This window comes from Heloderma suspectum, chromosome 10, assembly GCF_057233095.1.
Source record: "Heloderma suspectum isolate Gila_16-S chromosome 10, 16-S_ref, whole genome shotgun sequence".
Classification (NCBI taxonomy): Eukaryota; Metazoa; Chordata; class Lepidosauria; order Squamata; family Helodermatidae; genus Heloderma; species Heloderma suspectum.
Window position 1 is genome coordinate 15,546,601 of NC_139467.1, and position 18,626 is coordinate 15,565,226.

General features: G+C 46.1%; 1 protein-coding gene across 1 annotated transcript; it reads left to right on the forward strand.

The window, feature by feature from the left end:
- The first annotated feature begins 10,109 nt into the window (after positions 1-10,109).
- Positions 10,110-11,266, forward strand: LOC146337793 (putative G-protein coupled receptor 33). The gene is given in 1 exon segment (XM_084816315.1): positions 10,110-11,266. A coding segment is annotated over 1 exon segment (1,077 nt). The 5' UTR covers positions 10,110-10,189.
- The last annotated feature ends 7,360 nt before the right edge of the window (positions 11,267-18,626 follow it).

Consider the following 18,626-nt stretch of genomic DNA (forward strand, 5'->3'; position numbering starts at 1 on the left):
AAAGGAATAACTGTCTACAAATATCCACAGATGTAGGAAAAAGCAAGAGAATTAAGTTTGCAGATGTGACAGTTGAATGCAAGTCTTTTGTTGATCCAATTGAATATTCTATTCAATGGACCACACTGCTTTTCAAGACACACATTTTTACCTATGGAATTGTTGGGGTGGTTTTTTTTTTATGTTTATCGCTATTTACCTCAAAGAGATGTGGATTAATCAGCCATCCTTACTTTAATGGTCTCTATAATTGTGTAGTTGTACAAATACATGGAAAACTTACTTTCTTTGGAGGAGGATATACGCTCCCCACTGATCTGTGGCATCTGGGGTGGGTCTGTAAGACAAGAACAAGCCCATTGGGTGAGTGATCTGCTGTGGTGAGGATTCAGCAGTGGATTGGGAGAGAGTCTGATCGCAGACTCTCTCTGTCTCTGTCTCTGTCTCTCTCTCTGTCTCTCTCTGTCTCTCTCTCTCTCACACACACACACACACACACACACCCTTTCCTCCGATTTGGTCCAACACCTCAGCCAAACCATGGCCTCTTTCTCCTCTCATAGTATTGCCTTTGAGCCCCTCTGCTGCCTCCAGCTGCTTGAGACGCTAATGATCCACTGCCTTTTTTCTTTTTCTTTCTATATGGGCATCTCTGCACCAGCCTAAAATCCTGCATTTAAAATGGGGCTTTCTGCTTCCATTTTAAATGCAGGATCACGACAACTCCCCTTTTCACGTGCTTCCTTTCCCCCCCTCCCCTTCCCCTCCTTCTCCCACTTGTTCCTGCGCCGGTGCCTGGTGTCCCGAAGCTCCAGTTGTCCCTCCCCCTGCCTGCCAGGGTTGCTACCACCCTGAGGAATGTGAGCAGGGAGGGGCTTTCTCTCTGGCGGCACCTCTGAACAGCATGCAGGTTCCTCTCCCACGGTTTCTATCTCTTCCTCAGAATCAGAACTGCTTTGGGGCTCTATGAGCTCTGATCCAACCCTGAAAACTATGGTCTGTCACTGGGGGTACAAATTGAACACAGAGTTTAAACTTTGGTGCCATTCGGCAGCACACCAGAGATCCCGGATGTGCCGTCTTCAGAAATGCCTCCCCAGGTGATGTTTGGAGGCATCAAAGCACAACTCCCTGAGGCTGTGCAAGCGATATTCATTGGATGTCCTGCCCAAAGCTCTCCCATTATCTGTACTTCTGGGTTTTCCTGTTCTAAGAAGAGAGCAGAAGAGTCAGTATACATCTATCTCCAGCTATTCCAACCAGCTCTGTATTCCCTCCGCACCAGCTGCACTTCATTTCAGACAAACTAGAAGCACCAGGCTGGTTTTCCCAACCTAGAACAGAGAATTGGATCCATTTTGTTCTCTGTCTCAGCTGCCAACAGTGAGGTTCAGGGCCCTTCAACCTTTCAGATCTGATGCTGAAGCTAGATTTAGTTATACTTAGGGCAATCAAGGGGATGTAAGTTTGTCATGTTTAATTTATATTCCATTTATTTCAATGGATCTATTCTTCTTGTTGTTGTTCAGTCATTCAGTCGTGTCCGACTCTTCGTGACCCCATGGACCATAGCATGCCAGGCCTTCCTGTCCTGCGCACTCTCCCGGAGTGTGCTCAAGTTCATATTCATTGCATCAGTGATGCTATCTAGCCATCTCATTCTCTGCCGTCCCCTTCTCCTTTTGCCTTCAGTCTTTCCCAGCATCAAGGACTTTTCCAGAGAGTTTTCTCTTCGCATTAGGTGGCCAAAATATTTGAGCTTCAGCTTCAGTATCTGTCCTTCCAATGAGCACTCAGGGTTGATTTCCTTTAGGATGGACTGATTTGACCTCCTTGCAGTCCAGGGCACTCGTAAGAGTCTTCTCCAGCACCACAGTTCGAAAGCATCAATTCTTCGGCGCTCAGCCTTCCTTATAGTCCAGCTCTCACAGCCATACATTACTACTGGGAAAACCATAGCTTTGATTAGACGGACCTTTGTTGGCAAGGTGATGTCTCTGCTTCTTACTATGTTGTCTAGGTTTGCCATAGCTTTCTTCCCAAGGAGCAAGCATCTTTTAATTTCATGGCTGCAGTCACCGTCTGCAGTGATCTTGGAGCCCAAGAAAATAAAATCTGTCACTGCTTCCATTTCTTCCCCTTCTATATGCCAGGAAGTGATAGGGCCAGATGCCATGATCTTCGTTTTTTTAATGTTGAGTTTCAAACCAGCTTTTGCACTCTCCTCTTTCACCCTCAACAAGAGGCTCTTGAGATCCTCTTCGCTTTCTGCCATTAGGGTGGTATCGTCTGCATATCTGTGGTTGTTGATAATTCTCCCAGCAATCTTAATTCCATCCTCTGATTCATCCAACCTGGGATTTCTCATGATGTACTCTGCATATAAGTTAAATAAGCAGGGTGACAATATGCAGCCTTGTCGTACTCCTTTCCCAATTTTGAACCAATCGGTTGTTCCATGTCTGGTTCTTACTGTTGCTTCTTGACCCTCGTACAGGTTTCTCAGGAGACAGGTAAGGTGGTCTGGTACTCTCATCACTTTAAGAATTTGCCACAGTTTGTTGTGATCCACACAATCAAAGGCTTTAGTGTAGTCAATGAAGCAGAAATAGATGTTTTTCTGGAATTCTCTTGCTTTCTCCATGATCCAGCGAATGTTGGCGATTTGATCTCTAGTTCCTCTGCCTCTTCGAAACCCAGCTTGTACTTCCGATAGTTCTCGGTTCACATACTGCTGAAGCCTAGCTTGTAGGATTTTGAGCATCACCTTGCTGGCATGTGAAATGAGCGCAATTGTGCAGTAGTTTGAACACTCTTTGGCTTTGCCCTTCTTTGGAATTGGAATGTCAACTGACCTTTTCCAGTCTTGCGGCCATTGCTGAGTGTTCCAAATTTGTTGGCATATTGAATGCAGCACTTTAACAGCATCATCTTTTAGGATTTTAAATAGCTCAGCTGGAAGACTGTCATCTCTGCTAGCTTTGTTGTTACTAATGCTTCCTAAGGCCCACTTGACTTCACTCTCGAGGATGTCCGGCTCAAGTTCAGTGACTGCACTGTCATGGCTATCAAGGACATTACTATCATGGCTATCAAGGACATTAAGATCTTTCCTGTATAGTTCTTCTGTGTATTCTTTCCACCTCTTCTTAATCTCATCTGCTTCTGTGAGGTCCCTGCCTTCTTTGTCCTTTATCATGCCCGTCTTTGCACAAAACGTTCCCTTGTTTTCTCGAGGATTATGTTCCTGATCACGTTTGCATTCAGGGTTGTGAATGGGAAATGTTTGCATGATTTGCGAACAGGAACAAAATTCTTATATATCCCTAGGTGCAGGGGCAAAGAATCGGTACATGAATGAGTCTGGCTGGATAATCAGGCCTGTGCCTTCCCTCTTTTCCTTGCATGCAACATTTGCTTCTGTTTTCCTTGATCTGAAGCAAACCATAGTTTTCCAGTTCAGGCAAAACAGCCAACTATGGTTTGCCTCAAAGCAGGGAAAAAAGGAGGGAATTGCCAGCACAAGGTGAGGAGGAGGTAGAGGTAGCCGGGAACATAAGCACAAGTCTGTGGCATGTAATACCATTCCATGGCTTGGTGTTACATCTGAATCATCCCAGTATGTCATTTGAATGTCTTTAAATGTTTAAATGAAACATTTATGAATGTCTAAGCATACATGTAAAAAAATGCATGCTCTTGGCTAAGTGAGACTTCAGCCATAATGGAGTTAGCTTTTGCTCGCTTGACATCTCTGTATATACTTTCTTTAAAGAAACCAACAGATAGGCCAAATTGCAGGGAGTGGATTGTGGGCAGCAAATATGTTTCACACAGTTATTTGTGGATATCACAAGTGGTTTTCACACCGGAGACAAGAATATAGCCAAAGGATGGTTGATACGTCAATGTCTTTTCCTGAGGGGTAATTTCTGATGAGAGTGTTTAACTGCAAAATTCATTATGTCTATTTGCAAGGTAGGCTTTCACCTCAAAGTTTAGAAATCACAGGGTCCAAAAGACTTTACAGTGCTATCCTATGCATTTTTGTTGTTGTTCAGTCGTTCAGTCGTGTCCGACTCTTCGTGACCCCATGGACCATAGCACGCCAGGCCTTCCTGTCCTGCGCTCTCTCCCGGAGTGTGCATCCTATGCATGCCTACACAGAAGTAAATCCCATTAGTTTCTATGGGGCTTCCTCCCCATGGTAAGTGTGTTTAGGACTGCAGCCTTAAAAATCCAGTCATATGAGAAATGTGATACCTTCTGGTAAAGGGGAAATAAAACTGAATGTCTTGGCCAGCATCAGCTGACATTTGTAGATGTAGCTAAAGGAAGGTGTGGAACCCAAGATGTAAATCGGAGAGAACAAGATCATGTTATCTACAAAGGTGTGAAATTAGCAATTGTAGTTTGGGGCCTTAAAAGAGGGTCAGTCAAATGTTCCTTGTATTCATCTCATCTGAAGCAAATGAAGGGAGGGGAAAAATATTGCAGCTCTTAATATGGTAAGTATAACCTTTCTTGGGCAAGATTGAAGAGTAGAAGATTGTACAAGTTCCAACCTTTATAGTATTTTAGATTAAAGATTTCTGTGTTATTTTTTGGTTTATTATATATAACCATTGCTTTGCATATTGACTATTAATTGCTAAGAGATCCTTTTGACACAAACTACCTTAAATGCTTTCATTTGTATTTTATTTTTGGATTCATAGACACTAATAAGGACTGCATTTATTTCACATAATTTCATTCTCAATGTATTGTAATCAATGGTCTGGATTGGATAATACCAGTCTCCAGATCTGTTCCAGCTTAGAGAAAAGGTGAGTGAGAAGAAACATGATAGAGGTGTACAAAATTATGCATGAATGTGGATAGGGAGATATGTTTCTCCTCTCATAATACTAGAACCCAATGGGGTCATCCCTTAAAGCTGATTGGTGGGAGATTCACGACAGATAAAAGGAAATACTTCTTCACACAGCACATAGTTAAGCTATGGAATTCACTTCTGCAAGATGTAGTGATGGCCACCAGTTTGGATGGCTTTAAAAGGGGATTGGACAAATGTATGGAGGATAAGGCTATCAATGGCTACTAGTCCTGATGAGAGAGGGAGGGGACCAGGACAATTACTACCCCCACCCCCAAAACAAGGAAGGATTAAAAAAGAAAAGAAAAAAAAGGAACTGGCTAGTTGACAGAGACTGCTGAGCTGGAAGTGGCGAGGGCAATTATTTTTATCCTTGAGAAACATCTGGGGCAATTCATATTGCCCCTCAGGGTGCTCAGACCGCCACCCCTGAGGGAAACAGCACTATTAATTGTAATTCCCACCTCTCTTCAAGACTGAGGAGGGGTAGAGAGATCACGGACTCCCCCTCAAATTACTATTGGGGCAATAGTATAATAAGCTCCTTTTATTATTATTTTTCCTTCACAAAATACCCCCTTGAGCTGAACCTAAGGAAGGTGTGGGGAGGGAAGAGGTTTGGGCGAGGCACCCCTGCAGGTAACCCCCCCCCCAAAAGGTGCCTTTTTGAGTGGAGAGGGACTAGGAGATTGTCCCCCTCCCTATACTGGTCATAGGTGGGACCTCTCCTCTTTCAGGGGTATGTAGGAGTGGGAAGGACCCTCCCTCCCAACTGCTCTCTTCTGAGGGTGGTGGTGGTGGTTCTCTGATTTACTGATTTATCTTATTTTTTACAAAAGCATCAGGCTTGTCTCTGGGTCTTGTCTTATGGTGACAAATCTGAGGAGTTGTGAGGATCCATGGGTAGTGGGGGGCGGGAAAAGGTCAGTGGTGAGGCCAGCAGGCTTTTCGTGTGTGCTGCTGTTCCTGTTGCCTGCTGCTTCTGCTGCAAAGAAGGAAGAGAACAAAGAAGAGGGAGAGAGACCCTCACACATGCAGGCAAGGCACCATTTGCTGCTGTTCCTCCACCTTCCCCGGCTATTCAGAACATACTGAATAGTCCTGCAATCATTTTGGACAACTCCATACTCAGCTGTGGTCTACCTGCAGTTTCTGGAGAAGGGGTATGGTTTTGCACTTCTCCCAAGGGAGCATATGCTGAGCCAGACACAGTAAATTCATTCAGAGAACAGCTATCCCCCTACCACTCAGCCCACAATGAACATCCTGTAAACTGGCATCTGGTTAGTGGTCAGGGTGCCTGTCTGGTTTGAACAGATCACAGATCACAGAAGTGCAGCCCAGGGTTTCCACAGAGTGCAGGCTCTGGATAACAGCATTCTTCCTGGCCATTCAGCGTGTGCCCAGAGCCAGGCAGGTGGGAATGACAGCAGGCTGGCCCTCTGGGATTGCAGCTACAGCAAGTGCAACAGCAATTTTGAAGTAGTCGATGGAACCCTGAATCCAGGAGCCATCATGGATGGGATCACTGAAGTGACCAATGTTGATTATCCACGCAGCAATGCATATAAGTTAGATGACCTTCACCAGCTGCTCTCCAAACTCATCTAGCTTCTGCTAAAGTGGGGTCCTTTCCTGCTCAGTAGCCACCATTTCATCATGAATTTTGCCAGTTCAGGTGTTCACACCAGTTGCCACACACATGGCTTTGCCTGCAGATTTGTACCAGATTCACCTGTGAGAATTGACTGGTCTACTGAATAGGAAGAACAAATTAGAGAAGAAAGTAGGGCACATACTCCTCAACCCCAGCTAAGGATGATGTGTGCATACATGAGTGAGCATGAGAAAGAAAAGGGACAAACTAACCACAGTTAAACATTTTTGAGGGAGAGGCAGTAATAGAGGGAGATGCAGGGAAAGAATAAGCTCTGGAGGCATTTTGGAGAGTTCACTCTCTCTTTGGAGATCTGATATGCAATTTGGCTGACAGTTTTATCTGTGTCTGGTGTATTTTTGTAAATAAACACAAATACTGCAAAATACCTAGAAGTCTCCCGTGACCTCCTTCTAAAAGAAACATAACTCAAACAGGTGCTGCACCCTGGAAATGCTCACTGCTCAGAGAAGTAGGGAGAGTGTAACAATATAAACTGACTATAGCTGATTGCTTCCTTACAGGAAACCCCCCGCTGAACATAAGTGTGCGTGTGTGTGTGCGTGCACGGGCATGCGCATGCACACTCTAAAAGCAAGCAGATTCTCTGTATAAAATGTAGTACCTCTGAGACACAGTTTCCCCTATTTCTTCAAAAGTTTTAAGAAATTTAGATCCCTGCTTTATTATATTATTTGTTCTTTGTTTCCATTTCCATTTGAAAGAACTAATGTCTCTGAGAATTGCATAATTACATTGCAGGTGTGCTTGTGTGTGTGACGGGGGGGATACTTTCTGTATTCTGGGATGCCATACCAAATGATGCAGGAGTTGGAAATAGCTATGTCACACTATTTTTGACTGATCCATTAAACTAAACATCAAAGATCATATGCAAAGGTGGGACAATAACCCCCAGGAATGCTGCATTGTATATGAGACAAGAAAGATCCATAAAGCATTGCATAGAAAGAGGGCTGACAGACTGAGGTGATGAAGAGTGGCCCGACAGAACCTTTTGACTGTGGGATTACAGTGAGTCTAAACCTGTCACCCTTTTGTATAAAATATACAAAGGGGTTTAAGACAAGATTTCTGGAAAGCAGGCTTTGGAATGTAATACCTACCATAGTTTGGGAAAGCAATATCTTCTAACCAGTGGAAGAAGGCAGGGAAATAATTCAGATCCAGTTTGAACTGGAAGAAGAGAGAGTGGAGAGTTCACCTAGAGTTAACTGAAACTGGGGTGCATCTTTGTGGGGAAGGAAGGGGTTGATGACTGAAACATTTGGTCTTTTGGAATCTGATGCAGTCAATGAATTTGATGCCTGCTGCAGGAGCCCTTGCTTGCCTCCATTATGTTCTGCTTGCTTACATGTAAATAAAGCATATATTGCAAAGAAACCTTATGTTTCCAGTACAAATGTTAATGAACCCTGGAGTGCTGTCCCTTAAACTTTGCACCCTACAGGGTAACAATGCTTCCTATATCTCCTTTAAGGAACCGGGAATAAGGAACCGGGCTAGGCAGAGGAAGAACTGGTGTGAAGCATAGGTCTTTCATTGTCCACTAGAATACTGGTTGCAACTTTGGTGTGTTTTTCCACATCATTTGGAGCTAAGTGCAAAAGTGAAAGTGCTAAGTGCATCATTCCTAAATGCTGAACCAGAAAGTAGAAAGCTATGAGGACAACCTTTTCTTGGCCAGTGGATTGCAATAAACAAGTTAGCGGGACACACTTTGTGGAAGGTGTGGGTCGAGGGTGCTCTGTCTACAACCCAAAAAGGGGGTGATGATCGGGGGGGGGGCAGGCACCAATCATAAACTTGAGGGAGGTCTGGGTAAGAGAGGGAAGTGCTGTTTGCCCTGCTTTGGCTGGGTCATGCTCAGCCCTGGGACAAACTAGGGGAAAATCTGTGTAGCAAAGCCAGTAGGCAAGCAAAAGGTCCAAAGCACAGTATTACCAGTCCAGAAAATGGATAGTCCAAAAGTAGGATCTTTCCAGGAGTCAGCAGCATGAGAGATCAGTCAAAGGAGAAGCAAGGCTTTAATGTACTGGGAGCTAAAATAAAGGTGTTGTTCCAGCAGTACATCAGAGGATTCTGGAAGAAGTCCACCTTGTGAAGAGGTCCTTTACTCATGTGGAATCTTCCTTTGGAGATAACCACACCTTCTCACAGGGGTTGTTCTGGCCTGCCTCTTGAAATGCTGCTGCTTGTGTGGGCTAGGTGGTCACTCAACCTCTGTCTGAGAGGTAGGGATGCTGGAGAAATCTGCAATAGATTCAAATGAGTTCAGATTTCCATGAACCCATCCTGCAGATTCTGCAGTAGATTGGCCTTTTCTGAGTCACATGGATTTTGCAGACTTGCGGAGTGGTTTTTCACTTGGGGGGGGGATTTGCACTAATACACATCAGCATTAGTGCTCATTAGCACTAATGTGCATTAGTGCACGTAGAACAAAATTCTGGTTAAAAAAAATCTGATTCTGTCAATGAGTGGACGATAGAAAGAAAGACACCTGATGATCTGCGAAACAGAAACAGGACAGATTTAAGAAAATCCATACATCCATTCAGAGGCAGATTTCCCCTCCTCCAGAAAATCTTAAGGACTGAGTAGGCTTGTATGGGAGAAGATAGTTCAGGTAGCCTGGTCCCAAGCTGTATAGTAGGGATGTACAGACTGTGTAAAATACTCTCCATCTGTGTTTCACGGATTGTCAACACCTTTCGTTCTGTCGTCTGCCCACAGACGGATGCGAATATTATTTTTTCATCATGCAGAAAAATACACAAATAATTACGTAAATATTTATGTAAGTATTTACATAATTTACCTCAGTATGTAACATTTAGTGTATTGTCCCCATTCCATTCAATGTTCCTCGGCAGAAACTTACATATTTTTCTATGGATTTATATGCATAAATTTTGGGAAAGTAAAAAAAATAATCTGAAAGTCCGCGGACTCCATGTGGCCACGGGGGTGGGGGCACTCCGCAGCAAATTCCACAGGTTGGATTCTTAGAAATCTGAGCTCATTTTAATCTGCCTCAAATTTCTCCAGCATCCCTACTGTTTAGTGCTTTCTAGGTCATAACCAGCATGTTGAATTCCTCCTGGAAACACATTCTCTCTCTCTACCCACCCCCAATGCACCTGCTTTCACTCACAGCTCTTGCAGTTCTCATGGCCACCAGGGGAACCACTGAGAACAGTGTGGAATCTCCTCAAAATGGTGTGGGGGACACAGCAGAGATGAGCATCAGGCCTTATGTGTGTCATGGAACATCTCTAGGGGTGCAGTGGTGCCCACAGGTACATGTTTCCAATCCTATTAGCAGAAGTGAAGAGGGAAAGAGCACCATAGATTGACCAGTGATGGTCTCCAATCCTATTAGATCATGTGCCCAGGTGAAATGGAGACCTTGTGCTAGGAAAACATTCAAAATGGCAGGGAAATATGCTTCTTCGGCAACACTGTGCAGAGTGTACTGGAATTTCAGGCCTTCCTGTCTCCATACCTATGGATAATTGTTCAGGCTATTGCTTCCCTAAATGCATCCCATCTCCTTTTCCCTCCCACATACCCTTTTCCCTTCCTCTGCCATCAACTCACTCTTTTTTCCCATCTTCCTCCAGGGCCTTATGGACAAAGGCAACATGACCTTCCTCTTGGGAAATGCCTCAACCACAGGAGTGAATGCCAGCACCAGCCACTCTCCTGTAGGCATAAATCCCTTGAATGCAGCCATTGCTTGCTTTATTTTGGTGGCCTTCCTGCTGGGGTTAGCCATGAATGGACTCTTCCTCTGGGTCTTGGGGTTGAAGATGAAGAGAACAGTGAATACGCTCTGGTTTTGCCACCTCATTTTCACCTACTTAATCTCCTCTTCATATATGCCTTTCTTAGTTGCTTACATCCTCCTTGACTCACACTGGGCCTTCGGCATAGCTATGTGCAAACTTCTCAACTCCTTGGGTTCTCTGGGGATGTTCACCACAGTCTTTCTACTCACCATCATCAGCCTGGACCGCTACCTTCTCACCTGCCACCCCATCTGGTGCCAGCATAACTGAACGATATCTCGGGCACAGAGACTGATAACAGGAGTATGGCTTGTTTCTGTCATCCTGAGTGCTCCTTACCTAGCTTTTCGGGAGACTCGAGAGGTGGAGATGGGCAGGATCACGTGTGTTAATAATTATGCCTTCTCCAGTGACTGGGATGGGGCCAAAACCCAGGCCCTGAGGGATCGTGTTCACATGGCCTGTTTTGTGGTTCGATTCCTGCTGGCCTTCCTGCTTCCCTTCATCATCATCATGGGCTGCTACTCTTGGATTGGTTGGGAAATGAAGAAGAAAATGCTGGTGAGGACTGGAAAGCCTTTCAGAATTCTTGTGGCTTCTGTGGCATCATTCTTCATCTGCTGGTTTCCATACCATCTCTACCATGCTTCACTGCTACTTGGGGGATCCGAAGTGATACTAAAAGCCCTGAAAGTAGTCTTTACCATTGGAACCTGTTTCAATTTCTGTTTCACCCCCATTCTCTACCTCTTCGTTGGGGAGAAATTCCAGCAGGTCTTCAAGACATCCATTCTTGCTCTGCTTCAGAGAGGTTTTGTAGATGAGCCCATGATGTATATTAACAATACACACAGTGTTGAGGTGGGAGACCCCCAGCAGGAGCAGCTTGGAGCTGATGGTGACTCAAGAGAGTGATCTGCCATTTCCTTGAAGAAATCACCTTGGGTCAAGGAAGGAACATTCTGAGAAATGTGGTTCCTCCAATGCTTTACCATTTTTAACCCAGTGAACTCATAAGGGGGCCACATAACTGGGTGTTCAGTCTCCAGTATATTAAATATAATCTCCCAAAAGAAGAATCCAGTTTGAAATGAGTCAATGGACTAAACACTTTTTGTTGCTAACAAGCATATTTATTATATGTTCTATAATGTAATGGAATGTTTCATCACAACCTAGTTCTATACTAGAGCCCTATAGCACTGCTGAGGTACACAGCTTTTCCTCAATCAGCTGGAAGCAGAAAATGAAAATGGAGTTTCCACACTGCACTTTAATATACTGCCATTATGGAACAATGCTATAAGACTGTTTCATCAAGATTTGCTTCTACAATAGAGCTCTGCAGCAGTGTTGCAATATTTCTTTTCTGCAATCACCTGGAAGCATAACTACAACATAGTTCCACACAGCATTTTAATATACCACTATGCTACCCAGCAATATATTATGCAGCAACACCCTTTCCCCATGGCCTAGATCCTCCTCTAATATTTACCAACAAATATGTCCTGTTCAGGAAGTCAAACATGTTTGTGCTTTTTACCTCAAATGAAAATAAATAAAAATGCAGTGCTATTGCATTATAGAAAGTAAAAAGTGATTAAATGAAATTTGCAATTGAAGTCTCCTTCCCTCCAGCAGGGACAATGAAATTGGGGGCAATTCTGAGGGGGCATTTGAGGGCAATTAACAGGCTGTTAATCTCTACTCCTTCAGCCTCGTTCAACAAGAAGCAATATAGTGGGCTGTATCTTTCAATAGGCAGTTAGTTTAAAGCAGTGGTAAGGAACCTGTTTCCTGCCAAGATCCACATTACCATGGATGGAACCTCTCAGGGCTGGTATTTCAGCTCTGGGTAAGACCAGAGCCAAATGTTGGTGGGTCAGAATGGGATATATTCACCCATACACATCCATCCATGACAGCATACACACATGCACACTTCCCAAAGTATACAACCTTTGTATACCCCCCCATCCTGAATTTTGATGATAAAAAAGAAAGTAAAACCAGTCAAATCTTTGACAGTTTCCCTTTTAAAGGCTGCAATCCTGTGCACACTTAAGAGCCAGCATATTTGAGTGCAGCCAGAAAGGAAGAAAATGAAGGTAAGTGTGTGTGCGCAGAAGGGAGGCAGGGGAGGGAGAGAAAAAAAGAGAAAAGACATTCACAGAAATGAGAGGAACACAAAGTTAAGGCCCCAACGGTCTGCAGATTTACCTGTGAGTAAGCCTGACTGAACTCAGTGGGAATTATTTCTAAGTCAGCTGGAGAGGCTTGGGTTGCAGCAGTTCAAGAAAGAGGAAGAAAAGGTGCCCAAGACATAGAGAGGGAAACGGAGGTGGAGGTTTGTGCATTTACTGGTGAGTGGTTCAGTTTGCCTCTTAGGGAGTGAGAAAGGTGGCTGTGCTAGGCTGTTCCTAGGGAAGTGGGAAAGCAGGTTTGGGGAGGTGGTCTTGTAGATGGTGCTTAAGGGCTTCTTCATCCTCTCATCCTCCTCATCAGTGTCCCTCTCTCAGTAAATACAGCTTGGAGAAGGGAGGGAAATCAGGGCTGCCCATTCTCTTTCTGCATTGGTGCCATTCTATTAGCTTTGCAGAGCTACTCCTCTGCTGGCTGCACACTTTCCTGCCACTATCCGACCAAACCACTACCTTTTCTTTCCCTTTCGTTTAACCTCCTGGGAGATGACAAGCTCATAATTTCCCTTAGGGGGAAGGGAATGCTGTGCAAAGACAGGGCTGAATGGTCTGTTGCCGAGATCTGTGAGCAGTTGATAACTGAAACTGCAGTCAGGAGAAGTGCAGAAGCTTCCCCAAGAAAGCCCAGGCAGAGCTTGTACTCTCAGCGATGGGAGGAGAAGCATTGCAGACAATATCCGTGGGGGACTGTGCTAGCAGTTTGGGTGTGGTACAGAGAAGACTATTATTATTATTATTATTATTATTATTATTATTATATTTATATCCTGCCTTTGTTCTCTCTAGTGAAGGAGGAACACTTACATTTGTTTTTTTATGCAATTTCCCCTAACACACACACTTTTGTACACCTAATATATACGGTTTTGTATGCAACTTTTGAATAGTATATTATGGTTTATTTATTTATTAATTAGATTTATTAGCTACCCATCTGGCTGGCTACCCGGCCACTCTAGGCGGCATACAATGTTAATAACAACATGAAATACAACGAATTTACATAACCAACTGAACAAAACAATAATAAAACAACACTGCTCTAAAAATCCCTAACCCACCCCAAATGCCTGCCTGAACAGCCAGGTTTTTAAAGCCTGGAGGAAGCTCATCAAAGAAGGGGCATGGAGAAGGTCACTAGGGAGGGAATTCCACAGAGTGGGAGCCACCACAGAAAAGGCCCTCTCCCTAGTCCTCACCAGCCTAGCTGTCCTGGCTGATGGGACAGACAGAAGGCCTTCCAAGGCCCATTTCATTGAGCAGCATCCCTGGTGTTATTGGAGGCACTCCTTAAGATAGACTGGGCCAGAACCATATAGGGTTTTAAAGGTCAATGCCAACACCTTGAATTGGTCCTGGAAAACAAGTGGTAATCAGTGCAACTCCTTCAGCAGTGGAGTGATGTGGTCTCACCAATGGCTGCCTTTAATCAGGTGGGCCACTGCATTCTGCACCAGCTGCAACTTCTAAAACTGTCTTCAAGGGTAGCCCCACATAGAGCACATTACAGTAGTCTAGGTGAGAGAGACAAGGGCATGAACTACTGATACACACACACACACACACATACACACACACACACACACACACACTCTATCTGGCAGTGTCTTTAACTGCAGGGCATGGAGATAAGGAAATTCATCTGCAAATGTCTGCAGATCAAATGTCCAGTAAAGCACAGCAGTAGGGGATGTGGGGAAGAAAAGCTACTCAATTGATAGTCCATACAGGGATGTAGAATCACAAATGCAGCAGACAGAAGCCAAAGCTAGAAGACAAGGGCAGAGCTGGAATCTGATGGAGGCATCACTGGGCACCTTAGGGGGCCCATTCCCCAGCCTCCTGCCCTTGCTGCTCCACCTCCTTTCTGTCACTATTTGTTCCCCTGCCTTCTCCGAGTATGCAAGCTGTACCAAGAGGGAGAAGACAGAATAGCATCCTTCATTTGCCTTGTGCTCTCTCTTTCTCTCTTTGGGCAGTTGTACAAATTGGGTCCAGACTGACAGGGCAACGGAATGGGCAGCAAAGAGGAGCTGGACCCACTCAGGTAGGGGGCCCACTGAAGGCATCTTTTCCAAGCCTCTCCCCCCCAAATCTTGAGCTGGCACTGTACAAGGGGCTCCAAATGCACTAATGTAAACATAACTGAGCCCATCCTCAGATGTTACCAATCTTGCCCTATTTCCTTTTCTACATGGCACATCTGTTAATAGGGATGGCGGAGAATTTCTCCACGAATCTCTGGGAGGCTGAATGCCAATGCATTCGGCCCCCTGAAATTGGTGGTGAAACTCTCCGCCCCCCCGTCCCCCCCCCGGGATGGGACTTACCTCCTTCGAATGTCCCTGTTGGAGGCGGGTCCCGGCGGTGTTTCGGCGGCGTTTCGGCGGGGGCGGGGGCGGCGGCGGCCGGTCTTCTGACTGGCTGCTGCCGCTGCCATTACAAAGTAAAGTAAAAAAAACCCCCAAAACACGTGATAGGCTACGTAACGATTTACGTAGCCTATCATGGCTAGATTTTCAAAGTCAGCCGTGATAGGCTATGTAAATCTTTACGTGGCCTATCACGGGCGACTTTGGGGGAAAAAAAAGCGTGTACGCAAATGGCGGCGCCCATGGTCGCCGCCATTTGTGTTCATTGTTTGGGCAGGGGTAGTCTACGTAAAGATTTACGTAGACTACGGCGAAAATAAGGGCAACGCTATTTGCGCCGTAGTCTACGTAAATCTTTACGTAGAGTACCTCTGCACAAACAAGGAACGCAAATGGCGGCACCCATGGGCGCCGCCATTTGCGTACGCGCTTTTTTTCCCCCCAAAGTCACCCGTGATAGGCCACGTAAAGATTTACGTGGCCTTTCTTGGCTGACTTTGAAAATCTAGCTGTGATAGGCTACGTAAATCGTTACGTAGCCTATCACGTGTTTTTTTTTTTACTTTACTTTTTTTATTTTGCGGACAGGGAGACGGGGCGCTCCCCCCCGGCCTGAATTTCGGCGGCGAGGGATGGGGCGCCTCCCCCCCGGCCTGAATTTGGGCCCGGAGGGGCAGGGCGCCTCCCCCCCGCTAAGAACTTCAGGGGGAGAACCGAAGCACCTCCCCCCCACCGCGAAGCAAGCTGCGGGACCAGGTAAGGGACTTTCATCCATCCTTACATCTGTATAGGGATGTACGAAAGTGACTTACCTGTTCGCGGATTCTGTTCATGGTGGGGGAGGCACTTGGTCCCTCCCCCCAGAATCCTCGATGGGGGGGGAGGCCGATCCGGTCCTCCCCCCCAGAATCCTGCCTGGCCGGCTCTGCTTCGCGGTGGCTCCATGGAGCAGCTGGCCAGGTCTGTCCGCAGCTGGATTTCTGGCCACGGACTGGCTGGTGCGGATGCAAATGGCGGCCGTTGTAGCAGCCTCCATTTGCGTCCAGCCAGGCAGCCATGATAGACTACGTACGTCTTTATGTAGCCTATCACGGCTGGGCAACCCCCCCCAAAAGGCGTACGCAAATGGCGGCGGCTATGGCAGCTGCCACTTGCGTTCCCTATTTTTCGCCGTTTTAGCCTACATAAATATTTACGTAGGCTACTTACGGCGAAAAAAAGGAGAATGCAAATAGCGTAGTGGGCGCTATTTGCGTTCCTTTTTTATTTGCCGTTTTAGCCTACATAAATATTTACGTAAAATAAATGGGGGGGGGAAGGAACGCAAATAGCGCCCACAACGCTCTTTGCATTCCCCTTTGCCCCCCGCCGTAATAGCCTACGTAAATATTTACGTAGACTAAAACTGCAAAAAATAAGGAACGCAAATGGCAGCCGCCATAGCCGCCGCCATTTGCATATGCCTTTTTTTTTTTTTTTGCCCAGCCATGATAGGCTACGTAAAGACTTATGTAGCCTATCATGGCAAAGACCAGAATGCAAATGGCAGCTGTGGCAGCCGGTCGAAAGACCAGCCGCTGCCGCCGCCACTGCCGCTGAAGCTGCCGCTGGAGCCGCCGCCATCGTCCGGAACATCCGCCCCAGGTAAGTCTCATCCCAGGGGGAAACTGCTGGGGTGGCGGGGGTGGTGGTGGTGGCAGGCCATTCCACCATGGATTTTGGGGGGCCAAATGCCAGTGCATTCAGCCTCACTGAAATCCATGGCAGAATTCTCCACCATCCCTACATCTGTATCATGTTTTTGTCAGGAGATGTATCTCTTTGAGGAGGAATGAGTAAGAACTGCTGGTTGTAGATCCCAAAAGCATTGGTCCCAAGTAGGGATGTCAAAGAAATCCACAAAGGAAGCAAATAAGTTTGGATTTTGATGAATTCCACCCGTGGATTCCGTAGCGGACCGACTTTCTCCCTCTCAGGCGGATTCTGATGACTTGCGGACTGTTTTTCTAACTTTCCTGAATTTGCACAAATTTCGTAGTAAAAAAAAAAACTGTCCAAAAATGCATATTTCCCGCATACGTTAAAGCATTAAAATGCACATTTGGGGTGGAATGTGTACATTTTTGCATGTGCAAATTTGTGCAAGTGTGCATTTGTGCAAATTCAGAAATGAATTCGGAAACAAGTTCAGTAGGGATGTATGAAAATCACTTACCTGTTCATGGATTATGTTTATGGTGTGGGGGGGAGGCGTTCCGTCCCTCCCCCTGGAATCCTGGATGGGGGGGAGGAGCTCCGTTCCTCCCCCCCGGAATCCTCCGCAGCCGGCTGTGCTACGCGGCAGCTCCGCGGAGCAGCCGGCCAGGCCCAGCCAGGCCAGAGCCGTCCACAGCCGGATTTCTGGCCGTGGAGGGCTCTGGGAAAAAAACAAAACAAAACCGCGTACGCAAATGGCAGCAGCTATGGCTGCCGCCATTTGTGTTCCTTAGTTTTGACGTCTTAATCTACGTAAATATTTACGTAGACTAAGACGGCGAAAATAAGGGGAACGCAAATAGCATAGCAGACGCTATTTGCGTTCCCCTTATTTTCGCCGTCTTAGTCTACATAATTATTTACATAGACTAAGATGGCCCAAAATAAGGAACGCAAATGGCAGCAGCCGTAGCTGCCGCCATTTGCGTACGCCTTTTTTTTTTTTTTACCCAGAAGTTTTAGGCTCCGTAAAAACTTACGTAGCCTAAAACGACTGGGTAAAAAACAAACAAAAAAACCCGTAGCCACCATTTGCATTCACTTTTTTTTTTTTGCTCAGTCGTTTTAGGCTACGTAAGTTTTTACGGAGCCTAAAACATCTGGGTAAAAAAAAAAGGGGGTACGCAAATGGCGGCAGCCGTAGCCACCGCCATTTGCGTACGCCTTTTTTTTATCCAGATGTTTTAGGCTATGTAAAAACTTACCTAGCCTATCATGTGTGTGTGAAAAAAAAATGCAAATGGAGGCGGCAGCAGCTGGTCGGAAGACCAGCCGCCGCAGCTGCCACCGCCGCCGCCAGTGGAGCCACCACTGCCCGGAAGAACCACCCCAGGTAAGTCTCGTCCCAGGGGGATCTGCGGTGGGGCGGTGGGGGGGCAGGCCATTCCACCACAGATTTCGGGGGGCCAAATGCACTGGCATTCGGCCTCCCCGAGATCCGTGGCGGAATTCTCTGCCATCCCTAAAATTCAGAAACCTCCGATTCTGTGGATGGGTGGATGAAGGAATGAAAGGCACCTGACAATCCACAAAACATAGATGCAATGGATTTTACGCAAACTGTACTTTCCTAGTCCCACGGCTGGTAGTGCTGTGTTTCCTATCTAGGCTTCATCTCCAGTGTCGGGAGCTGGTGTCTTCATTCCCCTGGACTCAGGAAATGACCTGCAGGGCTCCTCTGTGTCCTGCTCCATTGGGGAATCCATTGTCTGCTTGGGGGGGCAGCTCAGGTGAGGATGCATGATGTGAGACAGGAGGCTGGATCACATTTGGGATCTGAGTTAATTTCAGTACCTTGGACAGCCATCGCGGAACTACAGAACTGACAAACTGCTGCAGCACTGGCCAGGAGCAACTGCAGAGTTTTATAGTCAGGTCAGGAGAGTCTTTCTGGAAGCTCCACTGCTCAAGCGCTGTGTTTAGCTGTTAAAGGGGCCAGCAGCC